Source organism: Podarcis erhardii (assembly GCF_964252035.2).
Source record: "Podarcis erhardii genome assembly, chromosome: 17".
NCBI lineage: Eukaryota > Metazoa > Chordata > Lepidosauria > Squamata > Lacertidae > Podarcis > Podarcis erhardii.
The window spans coordinates 2,885,859-2,900,550 of record NC_138515.1 but is presented as its reverse complement, the minus strand read 5'-3'; the positions used below and the strand labels follow the sequence as shown (position 1 = coordinate 2,900,550).

General features: G+C 44.9%; 1 protein-coding gene across 8 annotated transcripts in view; it reads right to left on the bottom strand.

The window, feature by feature from the left end:
- The window catches only part of ATP2B3 (ATPase plasma membrane Ca2+ transporting 3), a 117,195-nt gene that overhangs the window by 13,311 nt on the left and 89,192 nt on the right, over positions 1-14,692 (bottom strand). For all 8 annotated transcript variants that reach the window (XM_081844525.1, XM_081844522.1, XM_081844523.1 and 5 more), the window contains 5 exons: positions 13,876-14,067; positions 12,404-12,617; positions 12,041-12,252; positions 10,461-10,568; positions 7,868-8,050 (listed from right to left, as the gene is read on the bottom strand). In XM_081844525.1, coding sequence (XP_081700651.1) covers positions 7,868-8,050; positions 10,461-10,568; positions 12,041-12,252; positions 12,404-12,617; positions 13,876-14,067 — 909 coding nt within the window. The remainder of the gene's footprint in view (positions 1-7,867; positions 8,051-10,460; positions 10,569-12,040; positions 12,253-12,403; positions 12,618-13,875; positions 14,068-14,692) is intronic.

Genomic DNA, 14,692 nt, shown 5'->3' with positions numbered 1-14,692 from the left:
CCTCAGGTTACATACGCTTCAGGTTACAGACTCCGCTAACCCAGAAATAGTACCTCAGGTTAAGAACTTTGCTTCAGGATGAGAACAGAAATTGTGCTCCGGCGGCGTGGCAGCAGCAGGAGGCTCCATTAGCTAAAGTGGTGCTTCAGGTTAAGAACAGTTTCAGGTTAAGAACGGACCTCCGGAACGAATTAAGTACTTAACCCGAGGTACCACTGTATAACTGAGCAGTAATACAAATCTCTCATTCAAGAAAAGTCTGTTCCTTCTCAACATATGGCCACATTCTAGCATGACCAAGGAACTGAACCCAAGATAGGATTTTACACATGAAGGGGTGGGGTTTTGTAGAACAGTTGGCTGGATCCTTGAGGACTGGGGTGACCAGTGATAGGGAGTAGGGTTACCTCCACTTATAATTGTGTCCCAGTGTATACCGTTTCACTTCCTCTTGTGCATGTGAACAGCTGGCATTAATTCCTAAGGGGAAAAGAAAAGCACTGCCCTTGAGGTCACGGTTGCTGTCAAGGCAAAATCTACTCCCTAGTGCCTGGCCTTCCTTGGCAGGATTCCGACAGAAGGAAGTGCAGTCTCTAAACGGTGCATTTTGCAGTTTCCCTGCTCTGAATCTTGGGGGATACTATGTATGTTTTGAGCAAGATTGTCCTGAACCCAAGCACAGTTGATTGCATGAGAAGTCGCTGTAAGAATACACCCAGCTCCATGAAACTTTCCACTCACGTGGAATCCCACCAGGAGCCATAAACAACTGAAACATAGTTGTAGGTCCCCTTATGTTATGTCAACCACTTTGAGATCTTCTTGTGGATAAGCAGCATATAAATATTTTCTAAATAAATCTGAGACAAATTATAAATATAAGGCTAATTCACACATTCATACAATGAGATTCTATTTCTTTTATACTGTTGAAGTTGCCAAAGAAAACCGATTCTCCACTTCTGATTTGTTGAAGCAACATGAACACAGTGGGCTTACTCAAAACAAAGTGCTATTTTGTTCTGTTGTTTTTATTTCCTGCTAACGCACTTAGACTTGCAGCCTAAATATTGTATATAAAAACCATCCCTATTTATTGTTGAAGGTTGATTATGAGTAGCTTTTCATTCTGTAGCCTATCTCATTGTTGGAGGCTGGCTAGGAACTTGTTTTGTTTGATCTTAGTTATGCAAATAAAAATTGTTGGCAAAATTAAGTATAAAATAAAATGTCTGGCAGCAGAGTGCTGGGGTGTGGCTGGTTTGTGCGCACTGGGCGCAGAGCCACAGGGGATGTCAGAACTATACTTCAGAAGGGAGGGGGGAAGGCACTGGATTTTGGCCTGCAAAGGGCGCCTGGGAAATTTGAGACCCCGAGGTCCCCCACTGCTGGCAGGGCTAGGGCAATATTAAGTCTGAGATGGAACAGCAAAGTAGCACCCCTGCCTTCCTGTTGCATACGCCTTATGGGGAAAAATTGAAGAGTGTGCTGTTGTGCAGCTAGCTAGATGAATGCTCCAGTGTTGGTCTGTATAGAAACGGAACACACTGCTGCCCAAGAGATAAATAAAAGAACAAAAAGAATAGTAAATTATCATTAAATTGCTAGGTCGTGTGTGAGCGAAGACGTTTGCTACCTACATTTGCCACTTTTTTGCTTTAAAATTGAGCTGCCCTACATTGAAGCATGCCGGGCCATGCCATATAAGTAATGAATCAAAGGACTAATATTAGAATATTACTGTGTAGAAAAGGCTATCTACCTGAACAAAAAAATCACAGAGCATCTACCTCCCAATCCTGCAAATTACCCTCCTTGAATTTTTCTTTGATGTAGTTACAGATAGGTAGCCGTGTTGGTCTGCCATAGTCAAAACAAAACAAATTCCTTCCAGTAGCACCTTAAAGACCAACTAAGTCAGTTCTTGGTATGAGCTTTCGTGTGCATGCACACTTCTTCAGATACACTGTGTATCTGAAGAAGTGTGCATGCACACGAAAGCTCATACCAAGAACTGACTTAGTTGGTCTTCTTTGATGTAGTTCACTACTATACCAGAGTGTGAAAGCAAACAGGCCAAGATGTTTATCGAAGACTCAAGCAAGCAAGTCATAGTCACATAGTTAGGAAGACACCCCCTCCCCAGATTTAACGGGGGGGAGGGGCATTTCCCCTGCCCAAATATAGCAGTTGTATTTGGTACTTCTGAAACACACATAGCTAATTCATGCAGCAGGGTTATGGGACCACTTTATACAGAACTGGGGTGGATAGTGGTGTCATCCATTTCTGTAAATGCCTGAGTGAGTATGCATTGCTCACATTATTTGTCCATTGAGAAAAAGGAGTGTAGGCATCCTATGGACAAGCCTGCTCCCATAGGCATTTATGTTTGTAGACCCTGGTTCAAAGTTTTTGACAGAGGTAAAAACACACCTGACTGCATGTGTCACCTGCATGCCAGGGTTCTGTTTAAGCCAGCCCTTAGCCACTAACCACCTCATCTCATCTCCTTCCCACCCAAAAAAGCATAATGAGGTATTAAAGCTATTGATAGATTCAGCAGAATTAACCAGTGAAGCTTTTCCTAGCACTTTGGGGAATGTTCCCCAGAAACAAACTTGCACAAGTAGAAAACTAGTATGTCAGGGAAAACATGCCTTGATATGCCATTTTTCTAAATGCAAGGATGTGTCATTTATTTTTATTTTTATTGTAGGAGGAATCATTCCAGTATGTAAACAACAACTGCAATAGGAAATGGTATAGTGATGGCCTTACCATTTGAATTGCACTGAATGTATGAACAAGGTGTGTCCCATGCACCCGACTGAGCAACTATGTCTACGGGGCTCAGTGACGCCACAGGGGAAAGGATGGTGGGAAGGGAAAGAGCCCTTCAGTGAACCATGCGTAAATAATTGAACCATAGAATATAGGAGTTGGACGGTATCCCAAGGATCACCTAATCCAACCCCCTGTAATACAGGAATCTCAACTAGAGCATCCATGACAGGTAGCCATCTGAAGTACCAGAATAAGAAACAACAATCTGACTGCTGTTAGCAGTTCTCAAATATAGGCAATTGTATGGAACATGTGATGAATTTCTTCTGTTGCAGAAATAATAATTCTCTCAATTCTCAGTCTTGTGGAGTATTTCAGTCACACTGCAAGCTCACCTTCATTGCACCTTCACTTTTTCATGACTACCAGCAACATGTGAGCAGTGGCGCAAAGCCAGTGTTGCTCTGCAGGGAAAATAAATTAAGTGTGAGAGTTTTAGCTCAGACTTGGACTCACTGAGGTGGCCTTTGGCAAGTCACTCTCTTGGCTGCACTTCCCCCCAGTTATGCAAAGGGGTACTTGTCCACACTAGGTTGCAGCAAAGGTTGTGTATATTGTTATAAAACCAAATGAACCCATCAGGGAATGGAGGGAAGGCCATGGACCAGTTGGGAATTCTTGATCTCCTGCTGGTGCAAATGGGATGAGCAGCTGGATGCAGGCGAGCCTCCATCGTTCTGAGGCCAGTCATCTTTTTATGCAAGGCATATTCTGAACCACAGGAAGCACTCTGCTCCCTTCTTCCTAGGCTGGCACCACAAAAAAAGCAAACGCATCAGCCAAAAAGGAGGACACAGATTGCATACAATTTGTATATGCTAGTTTATATGTATAGGTGCAAGTTTAGAAATAATTACTATAATTTAAGTCAAAATACAACAAATCTCACCATAGCATGGAAGAAGACCATGACTAGCTGAGCTCTGTGTGTCTGCACAGTCCATATGCTAACTATTGATGGGCAACTTCAACTTAAACAGGGCCTGGACCAGACAGACAGCCCTTCAGGTACAGGATTATCCCCTGCAGAGCAAGACACATGGTCATCCTACCTCTTTAACAGCTAGCCGGCCTCTTGGGAAATGCTTCCACCTTTCAAGTTGATGCAGATTGGTATTAACACCAGGTTGCTGCCATGCTTTGCCACCATCTCACAGGATAAAGCCAGTTTAGTGGGCTGGGGATAAGGCACAGTGCTTAAAAGTGAAAGAGCTGGGGCTTGGGCCTGCCTGGAAGCCCTACACTCCATTCTGGAAGCCCTGCTCCTTCATTCCTGTAGGGGAACGTCTTGTGAAGTTTACCGTATGGAGCAAAACCAGGATCCCTGGGTTGCACTGCATTGCTGACACATGCTGCAAATGAGTGTGTGTTGTTTTCTTCTTAGAAAAGGGAAATAAGAGGATGGGGACAGCTGAGCAGTCTCCCTCACTTTGGGATGCCTTGGAATCAGCCATATTTACATGGAATGGAGCTAGTGCAGGAGAAGAGTTGGGATTCCGGGTTCTATTCATTTCATTTCATCCATTAAGCAACAACTTTGCTATGCAACATGCCATTGGTCATTCCTCATCATGCTCCAGGCCTGAGAACTTCTGAGATCCCATGAGCATCAAGTCTTAAGGCAAGAACAAACCACCTTTTGTTTGACTTGCTAAAGGGAAAGAAAAATTGCCAGGCACATGTCCCACCCCCTCTTTAAGGCAGTTTGAGGAAGTGGGAAGGGAGGAGGGGGTGGGGAAGGGCTGCAATCAGAAAGCATGTTGTTAGAACATAGAAGCTAGACATGGTTGTCTTGAAATCGTTCCTCTCACATGGACCTAGTTTGAAGTATGTGGCACAGAAGCCCCACAATGGCTAGAGGTGGTACAACCTGCCCTCAGGTGGGTTTTGTGTCCGAGTATAATCTTGCATTCTTTTATTGCAGAGCTAAGACTGCGGTACTTGATCTTCAGTGCTGATGTCAAATACCAGATAATCCTAGCTTTGATTCGCCTTTTAGAAATAAGACACAAGTTTCTGGACCTCATGGCTGTTTACAAGCCTGATGAAGTAAAAGTGGTTGCCTGAGGGTGCTTCCAGACTGTAGGCTATTAGAGCTACCCAGACATTGCTCTTCTGCTTTAAACAACATGTGAAACTGAAATGGACTTCCCATACTTCACTCAGCATTGCACTTTTGGAGTATGTACATCTTATTCTGTTCTGTCCATATTAAAGGGCGTAACATAGCATTATGGGTAAGAAAGTAAGGCAGGTTATTGTGGACACTGGGCTTATCCACACTTGCATTTTGCCCCACTCTTTAGTGTGGATAAGCCCACTGTTCTGCTCATGCTTCCAAGTTTTTCACAGCATCCACACAACAACATCATCATCATCATCATCAAAAAGATGTCCCATACACCCCCCCATTTAATCCCTATTTATCATTTTCACAGGTTCCCTTTTGATGAAGACGACTTTGAGTGGGTGCTGCACAAAACTTGTATGTATGAGCAGCACCGAGGCTGCTACAATAAACTGCCACGTGGAAGCGGTGTAAAAATGCATTTCAGAAGCATGTTCATTTTATTTGTTAATTTTAACATTTGCAGTAGAATGCTTTTTCACTGAAGTGTTATTGTGTTGCTGCTCTTATTTTTTTGTTAATGTGACAAAGCATTTTAACACAAATCTAAAAGTAAAGCTTAAAAAATTCAACACACTGCTAAAATGGAGCCAGATGAATAGGTAATAATGAGTGTTCTAAGGTGAAAAGGTGTGGCAGATTAGGGCTCAGTTGCCCCAAATGTCACTGCACACATCAAAACCACATTTCTTAAAAAGATAAAAAGAAGGACAGAAGAGTAGAGTTAAGGTGCTTCTGCAGCAGTTCCATTCTATTCAAACAATGTCGGCATTTGTGGGCTCTCAAAATAAGTTGAAAAAAGTACAGGGAAAATATAGGGCAGCTGCACTTTAATGACAATGTCATATAGATGTCCCTTAAAAGAGTAAGTGGACAAAGAATGGCAGTTCCAGAATAAACCCCTAGTGTGGAAGCAGCCTGAGACTTGAAGGAGAGTTGCAAGGTTTCCAGTGACTATGGAAGGAGTTCTTTTCTGTGTGTCATAGTGCCTATTTTCTGTGAATACCTCTTTTCCTTATAACTGGGATAATGTCAGTGTCACTGGGTGGTATTCAACTAAGATTTACTCAGGATAGGCCTACTGAAATTAATGGATCTGACTTAGGGCTTATCCGTACTTCCTGTTGTCCTGTTGCTTTTCCCTGGGGAAAACTGCTCTTTAGCGCTCCATCAGAGCAAACAGCAATCAGGTTTTCTGTAGATTGTCATTTGTTCAGATTTACAGCTAAAGAGGGAATTTTCCCTGGGAAAGGAGCAAGGCAAGGGGGGAACTGCTTGGACCCATGCCTAGAAAGTGGGTTAAGCAGAAAACTGCTTTCTGGGCATGAGAAAAGTGGAAGTGTGGATGAGACCTTAGTCATGTTCATTAACTTATACAGGCCTACCCTGAGAAAAAACTTGGATGAAAACATGCACCGTGTCACTGTTGTAGGTGCCAAATGAAACTTGTGTCTAATAAATCACATTTGAATGATTTATGGGTGTGGTAGAAAACTAACTACCCAGTCAATTAAGCACATTTGCAGAATTTGATCTCCATATTTTATTCTTCTTGTGGCAAACTTGTAAAATCTGGCTATAAGGAAAGCAAGGACTGTCTTATAGAGGAAACAAGGCGCATATTCATACTTTGAGGCTCTAGATGCTACTCAGTGCAGTTGCCACCATATGGGGACTATAGACATCATTAATCTACAGGGAGGTATGTTCCTGCCACTAGTAAGATGAAGGGATATAAAACCCAAATGACTTGAAGGGCCAAATTCCTCATCACTCCACCACTGTAATGCCCATTCTCCTTCAATTTGACAAATATCATTTCCCCTAAACCTATATTCCATTTGTCCACCACCCACTGCAAGTGCTTCACTTTCTAAAATATATTCCAGGCAGGGAAGAAAAGAGGCTTTGAAAGAGGGTTCATAACAAAAGTCTGCTTCCTGGAATCTGCTTACTGCACCTCCCCAGTACAAGGAAGCGCACAGACATTTGCAAGCGTGTCTTAGGCACAGATACCAATTTAATGTCAATAGCTTGGGCTATTTCCAACAGTGGCTTGGTCTGAGAGTAAGTACACCAGCCTGTGGCTTTGTGGCCCTGCAAATGTTCAGATTGTGTAGACTATAGTAGGGTGAAAACACTGCAGGATCTTATGTTTGATGCCCCAGCTTTAATACCACACTGGGTTCCTGAAAAAAACAGGAGCAATGGAGCATGGAGCATAACATCTTGGGTGATTCAGACAGTGCATGTTCTGCTGGCCTTACTATGTCTGCCTTCTGCCCTTCAAATGGGGCAAGAGCACAGAATATGGGCTCAACTCAGGAAGCATGTGGCTTTGCAGGGATCCTTGCTACTATCAGAGAGGTCAGAACTGAGTCCGTCTTTAGCTACAGCCACACTGGATGGCCTTGGACAAGTCACCATCTCTTATCTTCCATTCCCTAAAAGTAATATGGGAATTCAAATGACCTACCTGATAACTATAGAAAGGACTACTCTATGACTGCTGTTACTACTGCTACTTCCACCACCAACATTTCTGCTGCTACCATCTCAGCCACAGATTTTGTTCTCATTTTTCTGGGCATTTCCAAACCACCCAGCAACTCGTCATCCCATTTCTGCTTCTATAGGCTGCCTCTGTTCATGCATCCAAGCACTGCATTCATTAGTTCTTTCTGCTGAAACAAGGCAGCGGGGAAATGAAATGCTTAGACCAGCATTGGAGGTCTCTCTCTCTCTCCCCCAGGCATGAGCATCAGGTGTCTTGGGATGGGGTAGGAGATAACCAGATGAAAGGTTTATCGTCAAGTCACTGCTAAAGCAAAGGAAGGGTTGGGCAAGGGTGAGGGAAGCCCTGGCGGGAGGCGCCTCCCCATTATCTCATACCTGGGTCTGGATACGGTTGAGGCCACGGAACCAAAGGATCTGGCCACGACGGAGTTCCCGCTCAGCATGGTCAATTTCCTCCTCATCCTCCGCCATTTCCTCATCAGTGATCTCATCCTTCCCGGGGCCATGCCCTGCCTCCTTCAAGCATTTCAGGTGGCTGGTGGGGATGGTGGCAATGACCTACAGAAGGGAGCAGATGTCGGTAGAACATTTCAACATTTTCTCAGTAGAATAGGAGCCCTTATGTGACTGCATAGCTTAAGCCAGGGGTCAGCAAACTTTAGGAGTGGGGAATTTGGAGAGAAGTATTAGTAGGGCAGAAAAGGGGCACTCAATCATTTACCATGTGATTTTCATCCCTATCAAGATGCCCAGAATCTGCCCAAACTCTCTAGCACCATCACCTCCAGAAGCAGTAAAACCAGGGTTTTTTTACAAGTATAAATTTGCTTGATTGCATGCATTCATGTGCAATGTTTGGTTACAATTCCCAAGATTCACAGCATTATTTTATTTATTTTACAAAAAGATTCTAGCTCTCCAGGTGAGGCCATGGGTTTCAAACAGTGGTGGATCACCTTGACCTCACAGCACTGGAGTTGCTGCAATTTACCCAGAGGATATGAGGGGCAAGGCCAGCATGCTGCAAACACATTGGTGGGAACACTACATAGACTCCCCAGCACCTTGCCCCCCTCTCAGTGACCCCTGCCAGAGGGGTCAGGTGAGAAGGCCCTCCACTCTGGTCTACCTACTGCCGACAGTAGGTAGGGCCTGAGGGCTTCATTGCCTTCTGGGGAGCCCACTGAGGATCATATACCAGTGCCCCAAAAGTGAACACCCCACAGCTCTAGTATGTCCAGTTAATGTTTCAGCTCATTAACTGGACATACTAGAGCTAAACAAGGGTGTTGATTGGTGCTTCCCCAGTTCCAAGAGAACGTGGCATGCCTGTCTTTAGTATCTGACTACAGTGGTGCCTCGCAAGACGAAAATAATCCGTTCCGCGATTCTCTTCGTCTAGCAGTTTTTCGTCTTGCGAAGCAAGCCCATTGACGGATTAGCGGATTAGCGCTATTAGCGGTTTAGCGGCTTATCGGCTTATCGGCTTAGCGGATAAGCGGATAAGCGGCTTAGAAAAGGGGGGGGGAGGAAAAACCCCCGCAGGAACTCGCAATACATTTTCGTTTTGCGAAGCACCTCCAAAACGGAAAACTCTTTCGTCTAGCGAGTTTTCCATCTTGCGAGGCATTCGTCTTGCGGGGCACCACTGTATATGGTGCACTCTGACAACTCACAATAAAAGAAGAGGTATAAAAAACTCGATCTTCTAATCGTACACGGTTGTTGTGCCAGTGGGCAGGATTCAGTGGCTTGCAATTTCTCAGGACAGCAAGAAAGAAGTACCTGCATATGCTGCCTCTGTGCACAGTCCTTCCTAAACATTAGTCCGCCAGATCAGCATTTTGTTCCCAAGCCAGGGCCGGCCCACTCATGAGGCAGTTGCCTCAGGCAGTGCACATGCCCAGCTGCCTGCCTCCTTTTACTCCTCAGGCTGCCTCAGGTGGCAGCACAGGCATGCAATGGCATTTCCCATTGCCCAGGGCAGTAAAACAACATAGGCCCAAGGTAGCCAAAATTCTGTGCATAGAAAAGCTAGAGTCTGTAACACATGTACATCATGCAAAGCAAGCATGTTTTCATATATATTCTGTTTCTCCAAGCCATAAAAAAGAGGTAGGATACAATCAGGACACTGAAACCATACTCATGGCTTCTGAGATTTTACTGTGCATTTTAATGCCATATTTGCAGCCACAAGGACTAGAAACTTGATATTTGTTTTAAAAAAGGAAAAGAAAGATTCTTAGGAAGCTGAGTTCTGCACTCTGCACCCAGAGGTTTTTCTGCACTTGTTTGGGATACTGCAGTGTTACAGCATGGCTGGGAAGTTTAAATGCTACACGAGTGTGGGAAATAATCTTGAGCCAAAATAATATTTCAAGTTTTGCTAGATAATCAAAGGTTAAAAGACACATGGAGTTCCTCTGTAAATTCCCAGAGCGGACACTCTGTGAGGTCTCATCTCCTGCTTGCCCCGGTGGGAAGTAACAAAGGAAAGGAATCCTCACTGCTTCCTCTCTCCTCAGAGTTCAGTCTCGTTTTGCCATGTAACTGGTGTTCTCCTGAGAGCAGATTTCATTTTTTTATCTCAACCATACATTTTATAGCACAGAAGTACAGTATATTCTGCCTGTCTTGTTTTCACTGCTGTATCCAAGTTTGGAACTTTATGTAAGCAAACAATATTTTTATCCTGACATGGCTTCTGTGTGATTCTTTGTTTAGAGGGATGAAAAGGGGGAAGGCCCAGCCTGCTAAATTATTATCTGTCCTGGATAATTATTAACAAGGTTAAGCAACCTTGTCCCAGAAGTTTCTCCATTTTATGCTGCACTCTGCTAACCAGACACTAAACTCACACAAGTGAGGAAGAGGAAGGATTAATAATAAATAATATCCTATCCTCCACTCCAAAACCATCCAATGATGAGCACAAATGAAGACGTCAGAAGAAGAGTCTTCTTACCTGTCCCCAGACAAGCTCCCCAAAGCCCACAAAGAGACACCAGAGCCATTGCTGTGCATTCAGTGGCGAACAGCTGAACGGTTTCCCCCCAAACTGCACAATGACGATCTGTGGGGGGAAGAGAGGCAGAGTGAGAGAAACTCCTGTAGAGGGAAGCCCACCCTCCATATCTATACGCACTGTTGGGAAAGGGTGGGCTCACGGGAGCTGGTGGCCAGGCAGGACTGCATATAGTCGAGAGGAGATAAAAGACTGGATCCAGGAAGATCAGAGTGGGCAATACTGACAATGGGAACGGAGAGCACACAACCAAGGGTGCTTAATACTCTCAATGGGTCATTGGCAACAAAGTTGTTGTCATTATATTGGATTTCCCCATAAAGGGCTTATCTAGATTAAGAGTCACCTTGGTTCCCAACTTGAGAGAAAGGTGGGATACAAATACATTAAATAAATAACTAAAAATATCGACTGGAATATTGATGACAATAACACTGTGCGGACACTGCAAAAAAACTTGTATGCATGAGAACCAATCCCACAACAAAAACATGTCTGGAAGCACCCCAAGTTGAAGGAAAGAGTCACAGATGTAACAGCAGGACAAGGAGAACCAGAGGTCTGAAGAGGACAACCACGAAGATACAAGGAGCCAGAGCTCGCTCTGAGGCAGAGCTATGGAATTTGCTCTTCTTGTGTTCTTAACCAAACTGCCCACAGTCTTGTCCTGACTTTTTGAAGGGCTGCTGGGATATGGGGCTAGAGCAACAGATGTTTATTCCAGCTGTGCCTCATTCCTCACCCCTCAAGAGAAAGTGAAGCCTAAATACATATATATGCAATTGCACACACCTGTCTCCTGTTAAGGATGCCTCCCCCTTTCCCTCCCTCTCTCATCTTCCTCACTTTCAACATTTATACAGCAAGCTCCTTGGGGCAGGGGCCTGTCTATTTCCCCTTTTGTTACTTGAGGCTGTGTATACATACCACACCTTTGAAGCATATTCAAAACACATACTTTCCCTCAAAGATTTCTGGACACTTGTTTACCTTTCATGGAGTTACAATGTTCAGCAACCAGGGCTTTTTTCCCCAGCTGGAACTCACCAGAGCTCAGTTCCGGCACTTCTCAGGTGGGTGGCCTTTCCATTCTAAGAGAACAATGGAGGCATTGAGTCCTGGCACCTCTTTTTCTAGAAAAATAGCACTGCCAGCAGCCCTCAACAAATAACAGCGCCCAGAATTCTTTGAAGTGGAAATGTGCTTCAGATATGCTTTAAAGGTTTAGTGTGTACACAACCTCAGTTAAGATGCTTGATATATTGATATAATAGCAACAACAGCCTATGGGGCCAGGGGCCTATGAAACCTTATAAGACACGAAGAGCACAAGCAACACTGTATGATAAAATTTATTATTAAAGCAAGAGTGTATGAAAAGCCCAGTTTCTTAAAAAAACAAAAACAACTAGCCAGCCACCAACACACATTTCCATCCATGTAGTCATCCATCCATCTTGTCTTTCCCACCCACCCCAGCTTAATTTGGTTCTTCACATTCATTTAGACGAGGCCTGTACCTGTATGCCAAAGGTTCCCAGCACAATACTGCAGAAAATGGGGTTGCCAAAAATGCCATCAAAGACATTGCGCTCGCCGTGAATTTTGCGGGCGTTGATCTCATTGAAGAGTTGCATCATGACAAAGGTGTTGAAGATGATGGTGTAGTGCTCTGAGGGCGGAGAGTGCAGGGGCGCATTGCGGCCACTGTCAATGTCAAAGAAAACCTCACCTGTGGGTGAGGAAGGTGGGGTATAAAGCAGTGCATCACAGAGAAGACACTACACCCAGCAAACCAAGCCTCTCCCTCCTCCCTCTCCGAACCATGGACCCAGACCCACCCCTACCCCTCCCAACTCCAGCTCAGTGTCCTAAGAACCCACCCACAAAGAGGAGGGTGAAGATGATAATAAGCTGGTAGACAGCATGGCCCAAAATATTCTTCATCATGGTGCGGGAAATGAGGGGTTTGTTCCGTCCGTACGGCTTGCGCAGCAGCAGGGCCTCTGTCGGGGGTTCGGTGGCCAGAGCCAGGGAAGCAAAAGTGTCCATAATCAGGTTAACCCACAGCATCTGCACTGCTTTGAGTGGAGAGTCCTGCAAGAAAAGTGGAGATGAAGGGGCATTGCGGCATTGGAACGTCAGGTATTTGATGGGCAGGGATGGCATTTTGATGGCAATGACATTGTACGGATGCTGTGAAAAAACATGCATACGTCAGTTCCACAGTAAATAAGCTCCTCTATCTGGAAGTATCCAGTGCCATCAGGAGAATGGGGTGGGAACTCCCATTTGTCTTGAAATAGGTAGTTCTGCCCTGAGGGTTTGGAGAGTCAGAGTAGTCATTGGCTCAGGAAGTCCTTAGACTAGATGGGCCAATGGTCTACGGGAGCCTCATATGCTTGCATTTATTTTGGTTCAATCCACTTTGCAAAGGTTTGTTAGGGCATGGAAAGCAATGAACTGGACCGGTATTAAATCATCTACAGGATTAGTTCAATCCAGAGAGAATTTACAGATCAAATTTGGAGGTGTTTCTTCACACTGTTCCTGTCTGCTGAAAACACCCCTGTTAAGGATGCTGGGGGGTTTTTATGTCTCTGAAATATTCCTGATTCAAAATCACAAAGCAGTGGTTCTGTTTACCTTTATCCTTCAAGACAAATGGGCCTTACCTCACAGATTATCTTTGGAGCCTGGTAAGCAACTACTCCTAAATGACCAATTTACTCAGCCCCAGAATTCTTCCCCACTTTCTCAACATTCTACTCAGAACATGGAGCTGGGCCTCAAATCTGCTTCCTGCCTGGCTCTCAAGTATGTTCTTATAGGAGAACTTGACTTGATATTCTCCAAGAGCCATGTATAATAGAGCAACTGTATTCAGCATTTCTCTCGTGTCAGCTTAACCTCGCTGCTCCTCAAACATTCATTTTCCATGCACCTTACCATGATTCTCCCCTTATGGCTACTCTTTCTCAGAAAGGCTATGAGATACACCTACAACTCCCAAATGTGTAATTTCCTAATTTTCGGGCAACATTAGCTATGTTCAGCAGGCATTTGCTTAAACGTGCAGTTGAACAGGGATGGGAACATACATACAAGGGACATACAAGCACCCCACCCACAATGTCCCAGGGCACACACGTCAGATCTCTATGCAGGTTGGTGAAGAGGGTTTACACATCTCAGAAATGGTCCCCACAATAAGGAAGCCTGATATGCATCACATCAAACACACTCAGAAATCCTCTCCCAGGGCTGGCTGAGGTCGGTGGGGCAAGTGTCCTCTTCCTCCTCATGGGCCAGCCTCCTCTGGGCCTTGCCACTACAGCACAGCAATGAAGCTTACCTGTGTGATGCAGGCGCCAGTGAAGGCCACAATGACTGCCACCACATTGACTGTGAGCTGGAACTGCAGGAATTTGGATATGCTGTCATAAACATTGCGCCCCCACATCACGGCCTTCACAATGCTGGAGAAGTTGTCGTCAGTCAAGATGATGTCAGAGGCCTCCTTTGCCACATCAGTGCCTGCTATGCCCTGGGAATGGCACAAAATGAGGGGTACTTTATTACAAGAATCCTCAACCGTCTCTCTCCCTTGGCCCGTGGGTCAACTTTATAATAGCACTTTAGCCTCACTGATGCACAAGGACCAAGCCAGCAATTCAGAGAAGGACTTCTTCTGCAGGAGCCTTCATCGTCTCTTGTCGGAAAAGATGAACCTGTTAAGTTTTTCTGCCAACAACACAACCACAAATTTCATGCCTTTCTCCACCACTTCCTTTCCTCTTGGATGTCAAGATTTACCTTGCCAGAAAACTCTGAACACTTTCAAAACTTGACTGCTGGGAATATAATACATTATGGGTGGTAACCAGGCAGGTACCGGTAAATTACAGTGGTACCTCGGGATGAGAACGGGATCTGTTCTGAAGCCCCGTTCGCATCCTGAACGGAACGTAAGATGCAACGGCACGTCTGCGTGTGTGCGGGTCGCATTTCACTGTTTCCACGCATGCGCGTGACATCATTTTGAGCATCTGCACACGCGCAAGCAGCGAAACCCGGAAGTAATGCGCTCCGTTACTTCCAGGTTGCCGTGGAATGCAACCCAAAAGCACTCAACCTGAAGCACATTCAACTCGAGTTATGGACTGTAGTTG